At 46.6% G+C, this 19,767-nt stretch overlaps 1 protein-coding gene across 4 annotated transcripts in view; it reads left to right on the top strand.

The window, feature by feature from the left end:
* Positions 1-19,767, top strand: part of NTRK3 (neurotrophic receptor tyrosine kinase 3) — a 205,723-nt gene that overhangs the window by 174,594 nt on the left and 11,362 nt on the right. For 3 of the 4 annotated variants that reach the window (XM_061371323.1, XM_061371327.1, XM_061371324.1), the window contains exons 16-17: positions 78-321; positions 11,130-11,204. In XM_061371323.1, the coding sequence (XP_061227307.1) occupies positions 78-321; positions 11,130-11,204 (319 nt within the window). The remainder of the gene's footprint in view (positions 1-77; positions 322-11,129; positions 11,205-19,767) is intronic. The other variant, XM_061371326.1, reaches the window with a different exon arrangement.

Below are 19,767 nucleotides of genomic sequence, written 5' to 3'. Positions count from 1 at the left end.
AGTGACCATGTGGGGTTCCCATCTCCTGGTCACTTTTGAGACCCAACTCAATGCTTTTTGCTTCTTCCTCCCTATAGGGCACATGGCCCAGATGCTATGATCCTCGTCGATGGGCAGCCTCGACAAGCCAAAGGGGAGCTAGGGTTATCCCAGATGCTCCACATCGCTAGCCAGATCGCCTCTGGAATGGTGTACCTTGCCTCCCAGCACTTTGTCCATAGAGACCTGGCCACGAGGAACTGCTTGGTCGGAGCCAACCTGCTGGTGAAGATTGGAGACTTTGGGATGTCAAGAGATGTCTACAGCACTGATTACTACAGGGTAAGACAGATCCAGCAGCATTCTGAATCTCAGAGCAAAGGGAGACTAGGAAATGTTATAGTAAATCAGGTTTTGGAGCTCTTAAACTCACTTGCTTGTTACTCCCTCATTAAAACATGTGCACAGATATCAATCAGGCATGCCTGAACCACTGTCCTTACTCCTTTTCAGGCCTGAGCATGCTTGTAGTTCAGACATCCATGCAGATGCCTACACACGGAGCTCTCTGTGATATCCCAGCACACATTCACATGCTTTGGTATGCCTCTAAAGTCATCCCATACTTCCTTCCTATTTTTCTCCCTCTTTTTTAAAGGCATTGATAAATTAAAAGTAATCCAAAGAGATTACAAAGACTACAGGCTATGACCTCAAGTGTTAGATTAAAGAAACTTAATACAGGGACATAGAGAGAAGGCAACTGAAAGACTGACTGATAAGCGCATAAAATATGGAAGAGGGAAAAACAGGCAATTTAGGTTCAACCTCAAAACACTTTTTTCCATCAGGGTCATCCTTTAGACAATGGAATAATTTGCCAGAGGTAGGTTGCCGAATGCCTGCCATTAAAGAAGTTCAGGAAGCAACTAGATAAAAATGCCTGTGTTTAGTGCAGAAGCTAATCCTGCACTTGTCTCTGGGGATGGAGTCAGGAATGCCTTTACAGCCTTTTCTTCTGTGATTCGTGCTCGTAATGTCCCCCTGTCTTGCACACTCCCTTTGTACCTGTCTGCACTGCCCTGTCTGTCTGGATGGCAGCCTCCCTGGGGTGACAGCTTGTTTCTCACTATTCCTAAGCTACAGAAGAGGCTGTGATGTGCAAACCGTTTGAAGCACACTGGAGTAGACACTTGTTGCTGGGCCGTCCACCAGCAGGGAAGGGCTTTTCAGGCTAAAGGAGCAGTGGTTTCTATCCTAATGTTTGGACTGAAGTTGGTTTATTTCTGGTTACAACGTGGATGTTTGGCTTTGAGGACGATTTCCGTCATCTGCCTGCTGAGACATCTGCCTGCGGAGACACCTCTCCCAGCCCAGGATGTTAGCTTATCACTAAGTTTAACTACGAGTGAGGGAACCAGTGTTCCCTGTGCAGCACCGAAGTCCATGTTGGGAAGAGGTCTCGGTGCAGTTACTGGGCAGTGATGAAGGAAGAGATGTGGTTATGGTCCCATCACTGCTGAAATTCAGGAAAGAGTGAATAGGGAAGAAAAAGCCCAAGGGAGGATGAGAAGCAGCCCATGCGATTACCCATGGTTTTGCCTACTTTCACTCAGCCATGTTAGACCTACCCCTACCACAATCACTGTGACACTGGTTGAGATGATCCCAGCTGAGCTTGTGTGCCTGCAGCACCAAGCACTCTCTGTGCAATGGGAGAATTTGCTGCTATTGATAAATGAAGGTTGGGAGGGTCCACAAAAAGCTAGAATTGAGATGGTCTCTGCAGGCCAGTTTGTTGTTGTGGGCTTTTTTTGTCTTCTCTGTGGTGGTGGTGTCCTGTAGACCTCATCCTGTCTGTGCAAATGCTTTGCTGAGGACTGCTCCGTGCTACCTTGTGCAGTGTCTTAAGATGTTTTGGTGGACTTTTCCCTGTTAACACAAATTGCAGTGTGTGACCAAAGTAGTATCCAGTTATCACCTGTTTACAGGAGCTGAGCTTCAGACTAACAGAACCTTTTGTTCTTAGTTGATTTTCTCTGTTTTCACTGACTTTTGGTACTTTAAAACTCATGATCAGTAAGTCCATGCTCTGCATGCATGGAGACCTTTTCTCTGTTACAGTTTGAAGAAGGGTCCTAGCATGATACGACCTGTGCATTGCACATATTTAAATTGGTGGCATGAGGGGCAAAGGGTTTATGTGATTTGCCCATCCAGGTCAAAGCAGGATTCAGTGGCAGAGCTGGGAAGCCCATCCATATTCCCCCCCCCCAGCAGAAGTCCAGGGACCATGAAGTCCTGGACCTTCATCCCTCCTCCAGCCACAGCCCAACCACGCTCCTCCCAGCATATGTAAAGAACCAAGATAGGTTCATTTCTCAGTCTCCATCTCTAATCACTGCCCTGTGGGATGTGTTTACCAGGAGCTGATCTCACTATTTACCCTTTGCTTGCACTCACAGTTATGTGGCAGACTGTCCTTCCCCATCCACCACTGTCTCGTACCTCTCTTCTACCTTGCCTTTGCACAGCACCAGGCGTTAATTCTTGCAAGAACTGGCAAGAACCTTGCTGTCTCTGGATTGGGAAATCTGTTTGGTTCTATATGATAACCTGCACTTACACATTCCCTGCAAACAAGAGTAGTCAACGTTTTGAACAGAAACATACTTGTGACTATAATGAAGCCACATGGAGCCCATGTGAATTGGTTGCGTTAGAATTGACTTTAACTTTGGTACAAAGCAGCAGTCACTTTCTTCTACAAACATAGGTGAGGAAAGCAGTACGGCTTCACAACAGTTGTGCATTTGTGCTCTGTTTCTGTACTGTAATTTGTCATTTTCTGGGAACACAGGGAAGCATTCTACCTCAAAGCTGACACAAAGTGACAGGTCCAGAGCAGGCTCGCATCAGTCTGCCCGGTCCCCATGTTTGCTCGTGCCTAGGTCCCATGAGCACAGATAACTGGGCATGTGGATATGTGAGTGTGTTCCAGGCTGAGGATTAGTTCCCAGCCATTTCCTTTCTTTCCCATTTTTAATCTTCTAAAACAAAGAAAGAACACCATCTGGCTCCTGCATTCGTGGGATGCAAAAGTGCTTTAATAAAGGTGAACTGCTTAATTTCCTGTTATGCATTTGGATACAGAAAGCAAACATTAGTGTAACAAAAGCAGCAGAGAGGCTTCTTTCTCCTCTCCACAAGGCTTTCCATGTTCTACCTGAAGACAGATGCGTCCTTTTCCTTGTGCATCACAGAAGGATCCCATCAGCTATTGCCTTTAAACCTTCTTTTAACAAGACAGGATGGGGAGATGGTTGTGGAGGTGTAGGTGGTGGGGAGAGGTGAAACAGCATCTGATTACAAAGTGGAGAAATGTGGAAGGACTGGGGAGATGGGGAGAAGCAACCCATCTTCTGTGTGAAGAGTAAAGGCAGGGATGCTGAAGAAGCTTTTCTGTGATGTGTTGTGTAACGTGCTGTGCAATCTTTGGTGTGGGTCTCTGTGGGAAGGCGGGATGGAATATATCCATATCGGAGAGAAAAGATTTGGGCGGACTTCATTTTCCTTGTTGTTTTCTTTAAAAAGAACCTGTGTGAGTAGGGGATTTTTTTAGGTCTGACTCAGTGACAGCAGGTGGTGGGATGCTGCAGGTCAGGGTCACTGTGCCTCAGCCACGTGTGGCATGGAGACTGCAGCAAGTCAGGCTCATGGTACCTGCACAGTGCTGTCCATTGAGCTGGAGGCTGTCACAGTGGCTGGAGGGCTTGTCCAGTGCTGGAGGTATCACCAACGCTGGACTTAGCACCTCCAACTGCTCTTCCACCCAGCAGAATGCAGTTTGGTTGCTACAGAGCCCTTCTGTGGCTCTGGATTCACCTGAGCTCCAGTAAAATCCAGATCATTTTCCTTTTGTTAGCCAGAATGTGTATTTCAACTCCAAAACAAAATCATGTGGCAGCTGCCCAAGGAAAGGATGTTATTTCTTCATCTTTAGAATAGAACACTGTATTAAATCATAGTCAACAGCCCTTAATAACTTCCAAGATAATGTCCTGACATGGGAGGGACATCAGCAGTGAAAACACATGTTGAGTAGAGGAAGGATTTATGTAGGCATTAAACCTAATTAAGACATCCTTCTGTCCAGATCTCCTATGTCCTACCCTTCTGGCATCCTGCCCCAGTCCTGGGCTGGGCTCGAAACCTCTTGGGGATTTAGCTCCATCCTTTCGAGAGTTCTGACCTGCGTGTTCTCCTGGTCACAGTTCATCAAGCAGAGGACATCTGCTTGGCAAAAAAGAAGAGACACAAAGGGTCTGCAAAGGGTTCTAAAAATATCTATTTCCATCAGCACAGAGCTAAACATAATAACAAAAATGTTCCCTGTTTCTCTGTCCTCACTATTATGGAGCGTTGTTTGGATTTGGGAGAGACAAGGTTTTCAGGAGGAAGTAATATCTTTTAATAGAACATATGACATTGTTTGGGGGGGGGGGAAGAATGAATTTTAGGCTCACAAGCCCTCTCTCAGCTCTTCTTTTGTTGTTTTTCCCAGTAGTATCAGTTGGTTTAATAAAAGATAAATATCTCTTCCTATGAACCTTGGCTCTCACATCCTTAGACCATCAGAACCAAAACAACATTTCTGCTATGACTCTGGCCTCAGGTCAGTTTTCTTTAACAAGCCTATGACCCTTCTTCCTCTGAAGCATGAGGGCTCACTGTGTAAACATTTTCTTTCTTCTCTTTCTATAAAATGGCCAGCAAAAACCCCAGATTGTTTATAATTTTTGGTACTCGTTGTCAGGTTGCTTTCTGATGCTCATCTTTCCTCTAGTCCATCTCTTACTTTAGTTCTTCTCCAGAGTTCAAGATTGTTTTCTTTCTCCTGGCTTCAGTCAGTTATTTATCCGTTGAAGTTTCCATGCAAGTAATAGATTACTGTGGTTTAGCAGCTGCCTGGGTCGTGCTCCTTTGGAGGCTCATTCAGCATGGTAGATAAGACTAATAGACAAGCCTTACGTTGAAAGCAGATTTAGTCTGACCCACAGTCTCCTAGAAAAAAGGTCCCTAAATGATCACACCATCATTGAATGGTGCTCTGTTCCCACCAGCTTTGATCTCTCTGCAGAGATTTAGCTCTTCTCTCCCACCAGCATTGTTTGTGCACCCTTGCCAAGGCCCTTTAATGCCCATGCGTATCCTCCAACTGTACAACACTCACTTCAGTATCTTGATGCTCTCTTTGTTACTGTGCTGTCCATCTCATGCAGCAAGTTTACAGTATGGGAGATGGATCCTAGCATAGGGAAGCTGCTGCCCAGCCCTGTTAACACCAGGAAGGAGCACCACGATTAGAGTGCTAGGGCTCTGCACCATCCCCTATGAAGGGGAATGCCAACAGGAATGTCTGTCTGGGATATGGTACCAACTCACTTTGCAGGGAGAAAACCACGCTGGTTTTACAATAGAGCTGATGTATGCTGGCAGAAGTAGCCAGCTCCACACAGAGAACCAGGCTCCATGCACCCAGACAGTGTGTTCAGGCTCTGCTTTAGTGCTGATGGGTGGAGGAAGGCAAACTCATTCCCTGCCCATGCTGACTGTTGTGTGGGATGTTGTGTACATGGTACAATGTGTGTGCTACATTCAGCTTCCAACATCAGTACTGTTCCCACCACCTAAAAGCCATGCAGATGCTAAGCAGCTGAGCATAACCTTTTGTCTCTTCTTCTCTGACGTGAAATGTGTGATGTGCTACTCTCTTTTCAGCTTGGTGCTGGGAAGGTTTCATATCTGTAAATGTATGTGCAACCAAGGAAAGGACTTAGAAGTAAGAAGTTCATTCATTTTCTCCTGTACTAAGTAGGAACCTGGATAACAAGTCTTGCTTTGTCATACCTGCATAAGTAGGGGCAAAAAAAGTGTCATAGTGACCTGGAGATGTAACCTGGAGACCCCTATTACTGATAGAGATGGGGCAGCCAGGCAGAGCTGTAGTCTTGCTATGTGCAGGAGCTCACGTCTGTGGTTGAAAGCATCAGTTCACTCGATGTCTCCTATCACCTCAACCCCTGATTTGTTGTTTCTTTCCTTGCTTTCATTGCCATCATTCCTCTGAGATGACATCTCTATGCGCCATGAGGTGTAGAAGGCTCATACCATGGTGCCTCTCAACTTTCCTGACTGGTGTCTGGGGCAAAAGAACCCATTTCTCCTAATTTGCAGTAGGGCTGTAACAGGGGAGGTGATGGAATCGCTCAATGTGGGTGCGTGGGTTAAGTGTCTCTGTGCCTGTCCTGGTGTGTTCTGTGTGCAGGAAAAGTCAGTGTGATATTGAACGTGTTGGTCTTTGATATCTCTGTGGCTTCTATAAAAACCTCTGCAAATTGAATTCATGGCACAGTTCCTTATCTTCTGAAAGGAAGATGTAACAGCATCATCTTGTGTTTTAGTCAGACATGTTTGCCTCAACACTTCCCCGTTTCTACACTGAGGGAAAAACAAATGTTGAGGGTTTGTTTTTTTCTCTTCCTTCCTCTTGTTTGAAGCATTGAGAGCCCTTCACATGAAGCAGCTCAAGCGCAGAAGAATTAATTGGGCCAATTAGGTTGTGTTGTATTTCTGGCATTTTCTCAGAAATGGTAATTGCCCTAATTCTCCACCCTGCCAAGACCTCCACTCACACCCTGTTTCTCCCCTCCCCTTTTCCTCACTGTCTACCTGTCTTTCTCCTGCTTGAGTTGCTGTTTTCATGCTGTTGCCATTTATTTCATTCCATTAATGAGAGGGATGTGGCAGGTGAAGAGCTCTCACAATCTGGTGACATCTTCTTTGAAACACAGACACAAAAGAGACGTTTGTTCGGGGGAAATGAAACCTGCCTGCTATGGTACTTCACCTCCAGCCTCATCCCTTCTCCAGCTCAGGTTATGTTACTGCTGCATTGCAAGTCATTTGGCTCTGATATTTTGCTTAATGTAGTCTAAATATTCACCCAAACACTAACCTCCATGCTTAACCTTATGTTCCCCCCAAACCCTCACACACTTACTGAGAGCTAATCAAACTTATGATCTTTCAATCAAAGCTTAGTCCCATTCCCAGTCATTTTAATTGAGGCTTTTGCTTTCTCCTCAACAATCAGGCTGAGCTTCAGAGAGCTGTGACCTCAAAGCCTTTCAGTTTAGCTTCCTGGTGGTTTTTAGCTCCTGACCTTCCATTAGCGGAGGTCATAGATGTAGCCAAATAGGGAGGAATCGTTTGTTGTTCAGTGTTTCCTGACCTAAAGCACCTGGTGATGTATATGACAGGTTTGGATCTGATGGGGATGCTACAGTGAGTAGTGAAGCGGTGGGACTCAGGAGAGGGTAGGTGCTAACAGCTGAAATGATAGGTTGAAAAAGTGACTGAACAGAACTGTAAAAGCAAAGTAATCTATCAGGGGCTATAAGACACTAGATGCCCTCTTTGTTTTAGGAAATCTCTATGCCACTGATTTTTTAGGTGGGGAGAGTGCTATGAGTAGACAGTCAAATGCTGGAGCCAAGTGAGGGGTAGTGATGCTATCCCTGGGAGGTCAGAGATTCAGTTCAGAAATCTGGGATTGTCTCCCAGTGTAGCCAAACTACCCAAGCCTGTGCTGTGAAAACTAGAGACAGCAAGTTTCTTGCAGGGATTTCAGGAGCCCTTTCCTTCAAAGCAATTCCCTTCCCATAAAACTTAACTAGGAAGAGCAGGACTCTCCCATTTTCAGTGTTCCCTGGCTCCAGCCAGCACATCCAGAAAGCCAAGAGAAGCTACTTGTGATCCCCATCCACCCTTGAGTAGTGTCCGTTGTTCCCTCTTCACTGTGAAACTGTTTTTTCCCCCTGTTTTGTCCAAGCGTGGTTCCCAGGCATCTGCTAGAGACTGGCTGGATGCAATGTACTCCCTTCCTCCTGCTGTTCCCAGTCTGAACATCCCATTAGCCTGAAAGCTGTGAGATACATGGGAAAGAGCACAGTGCCTAGTTCTGAGCCAGAAAGACTCTCCCGTGGTGGAGATCCATCCAACACATGTTCCTCCTAGTGTCACCAAAACCAAGGAAGGATTTTGTACAGGGCAGGCCAGAGGAGCTGATGGTTCCTGGGTTTGACTAAGGTGGCCTGATTTAAACTGGAGCTAGGGCAGAAGAGGATGAAGAGCCATATGCCAGCGAGCTTAATTTTATCAGCCCCAGGTGGACTAGAAACTGTGTGTATGCTCCTGAGCATATGGAAATGAATGTTTCATGCTTTGGAAGGAGCACTGCCACTTACAATCAAAGGAGATTTGGATGTGTAAACCCCTCCTCTCTCACCTTATCTAGGTTGTTGGACCCATTTCCCCACTGCATCCCAGCTTCCAGTGGCCTCCTCCTGCCTTTCCCCTTGCAGAACCATGATCTCAGCTCTGCTTTACCATGGGGATAAACATGAGATCACACATCAGTCAGGAAAGGTGGGGAGCATCCCCAAACCTCAGTGTAATCGTCAAAAGAATAGGAGGCAGAGAAGGTATAATCCAGTTTAGTGGGAGCATGGATGAATTTTGCCTTGCTTCAAGACAAATTCAAGACCTCTCTAGAAAAATTAAGATGCAAATATATTTGTCATCCTTATTAAAGAAGATATTTGCATGGAAAGAAACCATTGCCTTTCTTTTTCCTCTTGATTCCTTCATGGTTGGAGTTTCTGCAGGTTTTCCCTTCCTGATCCCCCCCTGTTTCATAGTCCTGCCTCCCTCACAGCCACAGTGAGCTCCTTCTCCATGCCAGCTGGATGGAGAAAGCCCCTATTTCCAAGCAGCTGTCTTTAATACACAGGCTGTTTAGGGCTAGGCTGTCAAAGAGAGCATGTTCAATGTACAATCAAGGGGCAACGATGCACAAAATTGCACACGCACACAAAATAGGAATCTATTCTCAGTGTGTGTTGAGCTTTGAACGCTTAAGTGATTCCAGCTCTCTCTTCCCCATCCAATTATGGGGGCAACACACGGTAAGATTGCTAAAGGAATTAGTGAGGGAAATCTTTACACTGCCTAATCAATATTATTCTGCTCATTACAAGGCATCTCCCCCTGTCTGGCCTCAGTCATGTTCTCATCTGCCCTCTGAAAACACAAGTTTGCCTTCTCACTATTTGGGCTGTGGTGACCAAGAGCAAAACCAGCAGCAGGTCTGCTGAAAATAGTTAACTTTCAGAGTTTGTTTCTTGTATTAAAAACCGAAAAAGAGATATAATACAACCCTGCCAAAAACACTTTAGGTTTTTAAAGAGACTTGCTGGAAAGACCTTTCATCTCTTTCAGCTCTGTGGCCTTACAGACATGGCCAGCAACCTTACAAGCAAAGACACTGGATGATAATTTCTCTGAGCATCACTGAGGCAAGACGCCAGATTTTATGGGCCACTAGACTGATCCAATATAGCAAATCCTGTGTTCCACTGTGGATTCTGAGACCAAATTATCAATTAATGTGAAGCATTAAAAAAATCCAAATCCCTTTTAGTTCCCTGCAGTCATTAGTGACAAGATACAATATCTATAGCTCAAATGCTTTGCCAGCATCCCCTGGCAGGAAGGCAGAAACTCCACTCCCGTTTTTTTCCAATACATACAAGGAAAACATATGAGATCAGTGGGTTTTACAGTCAGATTCGGCTGCCTCTTCATATTTACTTAGATGGAGGAATAAATCAGGTTTGGGTTACTCTCTGGGTTAGTTGTTTGTTATTGGAATAAATGCATGGTAATAGATCTGACAGGAAGATATTTCTCTTTCAGCTCTGTGTTTGAGGTAGAATTTGCTTTGTTCTGCACTATATTATATTGATGTGTTTTTTCCCCACTGCTGGATGACTTCATTTGCTCTACTCTTTCCAACGTCCATACCTCTGCCACAGCTGGCTTTGTGCGAGAGGTCTCTCTTTTCATTTCCCCTAACATTACAATGCAGACGCAATTTAAACAACCATCATGAAACAATTTTCTGAGCCTTTCCCGCACCCATTTCCTACCTCAACTTTTGGGGAAGGGAGGTGAGTCAGTCATTCACGGGACAATTCCCCAAGCAGAATGAGCTGTCAGCTACATTTAGCAGCTCAATCTTCACCCCTGGTGCAGGGTGATGACTAGCTGGACACACCCTGAGGTTGTATTTTTGGTGTTCCCCTGGTAGCTGTCAGCCTGAGCTGCTCAGTAGCACAGCCAGAAGTCTCCCCCTGGACCAGCATTGCTTACCAACTGCCCTTTCATTCTGGGACTCTGCCTCCTTTTTATGTCCCAGTGGGGACACGAACACCTTACTAGAAAGTCAGCAGACCTGACTCTGTTGTCATTCCCTCTTTATTTGCACACTGAGATCCCTATTCCTTCTCCTCCCTTCCATTCCTCAGATCTTTCCTGCTTTGATGCATGGGAAAACGTAGCGCTGTATTTTCTGCTCCATCGTTTTGCTTCCCTTGTCCCCTCCTAAGGTTCAGTTTTGTGAGTACTGGCAGGTTTATGGGTAACCAGAAACTGTGGGAGGAGGGTTTTTCTTCCTCCCCCAACCTGCGGCAGTACTGATGGCGCAAAGACTTCAGGGTGATGTTCAAGGTGACATTTGGCCAACGATGCACTTAACTCTGTCTACTCCAAGTAAAGACATCAGGCCTGGGTCTTGTTCTGCTGGCAGAGGCAGACTGGTCCCTGCACCATGCCTGGGAGGATGCTCAAGTACCAGACACAGAGGAACTGCCTGAGCCTCCTAAAACTTCTTCTGTCTAGAGAGAATATCTGAGTCCAAGCGATGTGGCTTCACAGTCCAAGGAGAAGTTTCAGGAGGCTGAACCCCCACTGGCTCTCAACCTCCCTCTGCACTGGTGCAGGTGATGGTGTGGGGTGCACAGTGCTGGTGACCTGGGCCAAAGGGTCTTGCCTGCCCTGTGGCCTTACAGCAAAGGGTTGCGCAGTGTTGGGATGTTGCAGCCAGTGAAAGACATACGGTTTGGTTAAAGACATACCCTTTCCCTTCTTGTCCCCTTGCTTCATCTCCCCCATCCCTCCCTCCCTCTCTTACCCTTCCCTTCTCTTTTGTTTGTCTCCTTCCCTTGTTTTCACCCATTCACTGTCAGGAAGGGCCGCGTCCGAAGGGCCAGTTCAGCACAGCGTGGCAGCGACAGAGACTGGCACCGCCGGCAGCTGCAACAGTGAGTGGATCTTGACCCCTGGGGCAGCTGGAAGCGGGGGACTGGTGCTGCTTGAGCATGAATTGACATGTGGGGTTGAGCGGCTTCGGGACTAGGTCGGGTCTAGTGTGTTTGGCAGCAAAGGGGCTCTTGTGTGTGATGGGAACTGCACATGTTTCTACTGTAGCAACTCTCTGGGGCTTGTCTGTATGGTGAGATTAATATGGGATGAATGCAAAAGTCCTCAGTGCAATCTTCCTCCATGGGTGTTCAGGCTGTGTCCGCACTAGTGGACAGTATGGGCCGTTCTCTGGCTCGGGTGGCAGTGAGTACAGCACAGTTTGTGCAGTTAAACCACTCCGTGCATCCAAGCAGGGTGGCATTTGCACTGCTCACCAGGGACCATCCCTGAGTTGTGCTGTCCTTTCAACAGTTGTTTGGATGCTGTCAAATTAGCATGGACTAAAACCAGACCATTTGAACAGTTGGACTGTCACATGCCAAACCTGACGCCTTTTGTCTGCTAGTCTACACACAGCTTTGATGTCTGACTCGTTGGGTGCTTGGGGCTGTGATTGAGATGTCAACCATCACTGCACCACTGCTGCTCCCATCCCTTGCCTGCAGGTTCAGTGGTGAGGGACTGGTGTGAGTTTGATGCTCTGACAGTGCAGAGGAGTTTGGGTTTGCCAAGGCGGTGGCTGATGTAATGCCATGTGAGCCAGATGAGGGCTGGGAATGCCTCTGTTCACCCATCGTTCTGTTGTGCTTGCTGCATGGAGCGTCTGTGCAGGGATGCTCACCTTGGTGGGTCCCCAGCTATCACAGCGTTGCAGCAGCCACCACTATCAAGCCACAAGGCTGCTGGAGGTGAGCTGCAGAAGCTTGTGAAAGGGGCAGGCATTGAAGTTGATTGTCCTCTGGGGTTTTGCTGCTGGCCTACAAAGAAGTGCTCTCATGATCCAGAAAGTTGTGAGCCTTTGTTTGAGTCCATTTTGGAAGTGGATTGAGCTAATCCCCCCGAAACACACTGTCCGTGCAGAGCAGTTATGAGCCCTCATAAACCAAGGCAGGAAAGTGATGACTTCCACATTTTATTTCTCTGTATTCCCTGTGCCAGCAAGCCCAGAGAGATGGGCATAAATATTTGCAAAGGAGCTGTGACTGGGTAAGATTAGCAGGGTCCGACCACCCAAACACCCGTGTTATACTGCTAGGGGAGGTGTGTGTTCCTGGCCAAGTGATACAGGATTGCTGTCCCAGCACCCAGCCTCCTTCCAGTGCCACCACTGCTCCTCCTGCCCCAGCAGCAATGGGGATTAAGCAAACGCCTACTTGTGTTAAGCAGTGGATCTCACAAAGCCCTCCTGGGATCCTGGATGGAGCGGGACTCTGGCAGTTCCTGGCTGTTACCAGAGTCACACTGGAGTGTGAGCTTAGCTACTGCTGATTTACAGGGGCTATGTCAGCGGATAAGATGATGTGCCATGGAAAGGTGATTTTGTTACTCTGATGCCTTTCTGAGCCAAAATTGAATTGCAGGGTGTGGATGGGAATTCAGTTCTAAGCTCTGATGTAATTTTGTATCCTCAGCCCTAAAGGCAGTTCTTGAAAAATTATTTCCCCCTGTGCCCTGACATTATTTTTTTGCCTTTCAATCATGTCCTTATGACAGAACAAATACTGGGGTTGACCTTTGCAATGTGACATAATAATATGTGACTTCTTTATAGCTTTTTTCATCCGAAATGCTTGCCACGCTATGAATCTGATCCTGCAACCACTTACCACTGGGCTTAGCACTCCCTGCTCTGAGCAATCCCTGGGGAAGCTAGAGGAGCACTCGTACACAGTGCTATACCAGGTATTACTTGCAGGATCAGGCCCTGGATAAATGTAGCACATGTCTGTAAATAGCCAGAAGAAGGGGAAAGCCTTGCTTTCTGATTCATGGGGTTTATTTGCTATCAGAGTGCCATGCCCAGCACTAACATGGCAGGTTCCCCTTGGCTAACATGTCATGGCAGGTAATGATTGGGTCATGTTTATAGCTATCATCTGCAACCCTGTTGTTACTTACTATTTTCTCCCCAGCCCTGAAAGCATGCTAATTAATAAACTCCCTCAGCTTATCCTGCACCATTTGATCCTGCAGAAATCACGGCATTTTGTCTTAATAGCAAGCAGGAATTAGAGAATGAAAACTACTTAAGGTGGAAAAGGAGCATAACCACTTTCCCTGTGCATCCCCTTCTGAAGCAACCTCCGAAACCTCCAGCTCAGCCTCCTTGGCTTGACAGAGGATGGGAATCCCAGACCAGTGAATGGTTGGGCTGGAAAATACTTTGGGCTCTGCTATTGTTGTTGTGAAAGGGAGACCCCTGTTAGGTGCAGGGAGAAGAGGAGCCAGCAGTGAGATCCCAGCCTTGGGCTGGGCTGCAGGACCCTTCCATGTTACCAATGTCCTTTGCCACCACAGGAAATTCAGTTAGTCCTTCTGTGCCTCAGTTTCCCCGTGTTAAGGGTGATCCCTGCTCATCTTCAGTAAGGAAGTTCACATGCAAAAAAGATTGCAAGGGAGACAGTCATGATCGTGTTGGGAGACAGGTAAGTACTTTTAAAAATCCATAGGGAACCTGCGAGCTGACACATTTGTGGTACTGTTTCAAGGAGAATGAATTTTGGAAGTCCTCAGTAGTTGGAAAATGCAAAGAGGGAAGCGGGTAGGATCCTTGTGCCCACCTCTACTTGGTATGTTCAGATGGGCAGAACCAGGAGAGACACCTGCTGCACCTTCTTGGTGATGGGAAGTGGTTAAATGGAGGGATGGAGACCCACTAACCACCAGCAACCTTGCCGTCGTTTGCCATCAATAGGGCACTACATCTTCCTCCCTCCCCCTACCCTTAAAAATAAATTCATTAGGAGTAGAGAGGCCTGGAAGGGATTCCCTGGATCATCAAATCCAATCCCCTCTTGCATCAATCACATCAGATTTATCCTTTTCATAATCAAGCACCACTATTAAACGTTCTCCTAAGGGAAGACAGTCCCCGAATCTCATTGCTTTAACTCATAGATGCTTCTAATTTCCAGTCTATGCTTAGTCATGGCCCATTTGTTAAACAGCAGGTACTTGGCACAGAAGCAAGAAATTTAACACAGTTTTCTTAAAATAACCATCCAGAAATCCTATCCACAAAAAAGTGCTGAGGCTGCAAAAGGGAACGTGCAAGGTCAGGTAATGATAATGAGGAGGCCCGAGCTCACGCTTGCCTCTGCCTTGTAGGACAGACTTTACATAATCACTGGCCGTTAATCTGTATGATCCGGTTGAGGTACATGGCAAAAGCACTCACAGAACAAAGGAACTTCTTTGCTAGTCTGCTCCATAGTATTAATTGTATAACCCTCTGCCTCTTTTGCCAGGTATAACCAACAGTGAGCTAAACTTCTGTCTGGGCTTCTCTTTCTTGGCAGGCTTTTCCATGCCATGTATTGCTTTACTGTATAAGCCATTGTACATACATTCACTGTACAAGCAGTCTTATTCACCCCAAACCACGGCAGAGGAGAGGGGCTGGTGCAGCACATACATTGAAATGATGGGATACTCTAGACCATGACTTGCTTTACAGTGTTGTCCAGTTATTGAATCAGAGTGCACAAGGAGTGGGCAGGGGTGAGAAATAGATGAGTATAGGCTGAGGTGCAAAAACTCTGTTACCCATCAGTTGTGACCCAGCCCACAGAGTGCTAAAGCACAGGGGGGTGGTACATACTTGATCAGGTCAGAGTGACCAGACTAAGGAGGAAACCCTCGTTTGCCACAAACAGACAACTAGGATGCTGCATTCCCATATTTGCTTATTTAGTTTGGCAGATATTCAACTGAAGCAGGCACAGGGGGAGGTGTCAGAGCTGATCTCGGTACCAGCGTGTGGGATTTTGACTTTCTATTTCAGTGCTTCTGTTTGGAAAAGAAATGCACTTAGAAACCCCCCTCTTTTTTTTTTTTCTTTTTTTAAGCACTATTTAAATGTCACCAGAATTGTACAGTGCCCACCTTAATGTTCCCAACAAATTGGGATATTTTATTAGTCTATAATCTGAAAATCATTACCGTAGTTCCTATAAAAACCTGAAGCTCTCCAGAGAGAACTATGTCAGCGGGTACGCAAATGTATTTCATTGCCATAAAGGTACCGGGGGTCAGACAGGCAGCCCCCAGCCCCAGGGAGACAGGCTGTTAGTGTGGGAGGGAACCAAGTGCATCTCGCAGTGGGGTGGGAGAAAGCAGATCTCTGGGCTGGTTTTCATGGGGTTCTGCAGGGTGGATGCCTGCCTGGGGCTGTGCATGGCTGGTTTGGATGGTTTCAGAGGGAAGCGTTAGTGCTGTTCCCACACTCCTCCCTTGGGGCGAGGGTAAGGAAGAGCTCCAGACTGCTCACTCTCATCATGGATGAGCTGCTCTGAACCTCCATCCCCATCCTGCTAATACAGAGTGGGTGCCTGTTCCCCTCAGGCATCCACATTCCCCCTGCATCCTTCTGGGTATGTTCCTTCCAGTGCACAATGCCTATTGCAGGGCAAGCAGGAGGCAGTTGCACCTAGGAATCAGCCCATACCTGCTGTCCCCAGCACCTGGAGAGGCTGGTTGACAAAACACCCCATGCTTTAGCAGGGTGGCACCAGACATCTCAAAGCACTGGCTTCTGAGCCTGTCCCTTGCTCTGCACAAAGCCAGTGGGCTTCTGCTAGTTACTTCTCACTGGCTTGGGCAAGTGTCAAATGGTTCAAAGATTAATTGCTGTTTAACCAGCTGTTTTTCCAGCCCTGCAGAAGGCTGCAGTGGAAAAGGCAGAAGTACTGGGATAATTTACCCTGGTATTACACAGCAGATTACCCTGTACTTATAAGGTCACCAGTAACCATGTAATTAGACCTCCAACGCAGCGAAGTCCTCAATAGGTTTCCAAACCACTCTTCTTCCCAGTGTCAGAGAAGCAGAGGGATGGCAGCAAAGTGCAGGCTGAAACCTCATTAGATGCATTTAAAGCTGTTAAACAGTTTAAAGTTCAAGCTGGGGGAGGTGCAATGAGAGGGCAGCAAGGGCACCAGTACCTGTCAGTGAGAGGAGGGAGAAAACCTGGAGCAGTTTGTCTAGGAAATGCGGGAAAGCCAAAACAGAAAGGAGGGATTCAAGGGAGCTAAGTGTGCAGGCAGCTGGGAGCTGAATGGCAGCAAAGGCTGCTGCCCTTTAAGCTTCCTCAGGGAGAGCTTTGCTACTGATGAGGGACTCTGCTGAGCCACAACGCTGCGTGCCGCTGGGTCCTGACCCGTTGGATGTTGTCCATGGGGCCATGTGGGATGCCAAAGCAGGGATGCCCCATGGATCAAGATGAGGGTTGGGCAGCAGGACCACCTCTCCTGTGCCTGCTGCCTCCCTGCCTCTTCCTCCGGGTTGCTGCCCTCCATTTTTCACACATACCCAAATAAAATACGTACTTGTGGGACATTTTGAAGGATTCTGTGATAAATGCCTTTGAATATCAAGCACAAATACCAGTAGCAGCTCATTGCATCTCTCAAGTGGCTAATAAAGCACTAAGATGTTCTGATGAATATACAGCAAAGTGTAAAGTGAGATTGTGCCCCCCCCCCCCCCCAGCCAGGTTGCATTTTCCAACCAAGCACAGTCTCATGCAGGATGGCAGCTCCCCAGCAAGCAGTGTGCCAGTGAAACAAGTGCTCTTCTGAAGCCCTTCATGTAGAGAATCCAAGTCAAAGAGTAAAGTGTGTGCCTCTACAGCAATCATTGTTTTAAATACTCTGTTATTACACAGGCACATGTCTCTGACTCAGCCCCACAAAGAGTATCCATTAAGGTCGACAGCTTCTGGAGAGATGCAGCAGAAACAAAGACAGTGTGAAGCAATTGATTGCTGAGGATAGAAAGAGCTGTATGCAAATAGTTTGTCTAAAGAATGATCAGTGTGGGGAGATGTGCCACCTGATTGCAAATATTTGCAAAGTTGTGAGCTTGAAGGTTAGAAAACATTGCGAGAAGCATATGGAATTTAGCACAGGGATAAAGCGGTAAGGATGAGGCTGGGGAAAATCAGTGTGGCAAGCAGGAAATTTCCACCATGTAAGCAAGATTTGCTTGTGATTTCCTGAGGGAGGCTGTGGGTTGCCCACTGGGATGTATGGATTGGCACCCATCAATACCTTAGCAAATCCTTTAGGTCCATCTCTCACAAAGGAAAAAGGGCAGAATGAAATTTAATCAGGTTTTTGTTCAGCTCCACTCTTTGGGCTGTAGAGCTGTTTCATATGCAGACATGCGTGTCATTGCCTGTGCATGCTGCATACACACACCTAGAGAGGCTCATCCAGAGGCAGTGAAACCAGCCAAGGCTTTAACCCCGGTATTTGTAGTCACGTTTCTCCTTGAAGTAAATGCTCCAGCAATGGCATAATTGAGGACTGTCCTGTCTGCTCAGCATATGTCTGCAGGGGTCATTCATCCTATCAGACACTGCAGAACATTAGCGGTTTCTTTAGACTCACTTTCTCCTTCCGTCCTTCCTCTTGTGGCTAACCTTAATGGAGAGCTGGTGGCTAGAGACTGCTAGGAAAACTCACACTATTTATTTGAAGAGCTGAGTATCTGATCTAAAGCAGTCCTATCTTGCAAGCAAAAACAGTCAGATGTGTCCTACCGGGTGCTGGGTTTGTGAAATGGTCCCAGTGGGGCTCACCGGGGTAGAGCGTCTGGCTGCAGGAAGGGCAGCAGAAGGCATCTAGTGATATCTGTGATGGCCACTTAGTGCTCGAGGGCTCTAATGGCATCTGGGAACCAACCAGGTTCCTGTGTTTGTGGGTTTGCTTGTTTATTTATGCTCCTGGCTGGATGAAGTAGAGAGGAAGAATTTTAATACAGCGGTTGGAATGCATGGGACTCCAGACACTCTGTCCTTCTCAAGGGCATTTGGGAGTCTTGATAAAGAATAGAGGAAACTTCAATGCACAGAGAGTCTCAGGTAGAAAAATAGAGTAGAAGAGGATGTAACGCTTGATTCCTTCAAATTTTGCTTGCTCTGCAGCAAAACCCCACCTTCTGCTTTGTGTGCCACACCCCTGTTAGACAGAGATGCTTCAGGTAGGCATGGGAAGGGCATGTCCCGTTCAACCTGCCCTATTTATGTCTTAGGAAGTTTAGCCATCAGCATCATATATTCAACATGTTTCTACAGTGGCCTAACTCATGGAAGCACAGGGGCAGGTTGGGGTTTGCCTCTGTTGTGAAATATAGCTCTCCACTCAGCAGTACCAGAGCTGGCACAGCTTTCCCACCAGCATTGATGAGTTTAATCACATCATTAGTAGGTGCGACACTGCAGCCTCTGATGATGAGCTCTTTATTTCAACTCGGCTTGCAATGTGTCTGTGTGAGATGCCATCTGTGCCTGCACTGCCTTCATTAGGAGAGAAAGTGTATGCATCTTCTGAAGTCATTCTATATTTTTGTGGTGTTTCCCTGCTGAGAAACCTCTGTTCAACTAGAGGGTGAGAACTTGTACCTGAAGGAAAGCATCATCACCCAAAATGCTTAAACAGGCCAAATAAGCCATTAGGAAGAGCACCACTGGGAACCGTCCTCAATTGGCCTGCAGTAAACTGGCTGGAAGGAACGATCCAGTTACTTTACTGCTGAAAGTCTTTTACCTTGCTAAAGCACTAAGGCCCCATCATCCAATCCAAAATACTGCAAGTTTCCAGGAAAGCAAGGAATTTCTATTTTAAACAGACTTTTGATTTTTGTACTTCCATACCATGATTGCACATAAAAGTCTCTGGGTTAACTGCCCAGTTTTCAGACACAAAAGGTGTTATTATGATTTGTGGGTGCAGATATGAGCAACTAACCTTCCCCTGTAAAAACTCCATACTCAGCTACGTATTCCTTTAGATGCCCCTTGATCAACCAACAGGTAGCATGCTCACAGTGTTGATCTGCTACTTAACAACATTCACAAATGACAAACCAGGAACGATTCTCTATCACACATAAAGAAAAGGATTGCTGTGCTAGGAGGGATTTAGACTGGCTATTAAGAAAAGACATTGGAACGGGCTTCCTGGGGAAGTGGTGGAATCACCATCCCTGGAAGTGTTCAAAAACCATGTAGATGATGCCCTTAGTGACATGGTTTATTGGTGGCCATGGCAGTGCTGGGGTAAAGGTTGAGCTTGATGATCTGAAAGGTCTTTTCCAACTTAGTTGATTCTATGATTCTATATGGAGTTCCCATAGGCTGCACTGTTTTAAATTTCTGTCTGTATGCTGCCAGGCCTATGCTCAGTGAATCTGACATTAACAAGAAATAGATTTCCAAACAATTTAGCCTAATGAATTTTGAATATTATTATGATTAATGCTAAGGCAATTGAACTGATTATCCAGCATCCAGAAGCTAAGTAATGGAGCCTTATCTAAATCATGTATAGCCGTCAGTCAGAGATGGCTCTGGCTGCAGACAAAGACGGAATGTTAGTGGTTACCCAGAGGGGAGTCACT

Source organism: Neopsephotus bourkii, unplaced genomic scaffold, assembly GCF_033783945.1.
Source record: "Neopsephotus bourkii isolate Nb327-2 ecotype Australia unplaced genomic scaffold, CSIRO-AGI_Nbou_v1 NB_1572, whole genome shotgun sequence".
Taxonomy (NCBI): Eukaryota; Metazoa; Chordata; class Aves; order Psittaciformes; family Psittacidae; genus Neopsephotus; species Neopsephotus bourkii.
The sequence above is the reverse complement of the archived record's forward strand: the minus strand, read 5'-3'. Positions and strand labels throughout refer to the sequence as shown.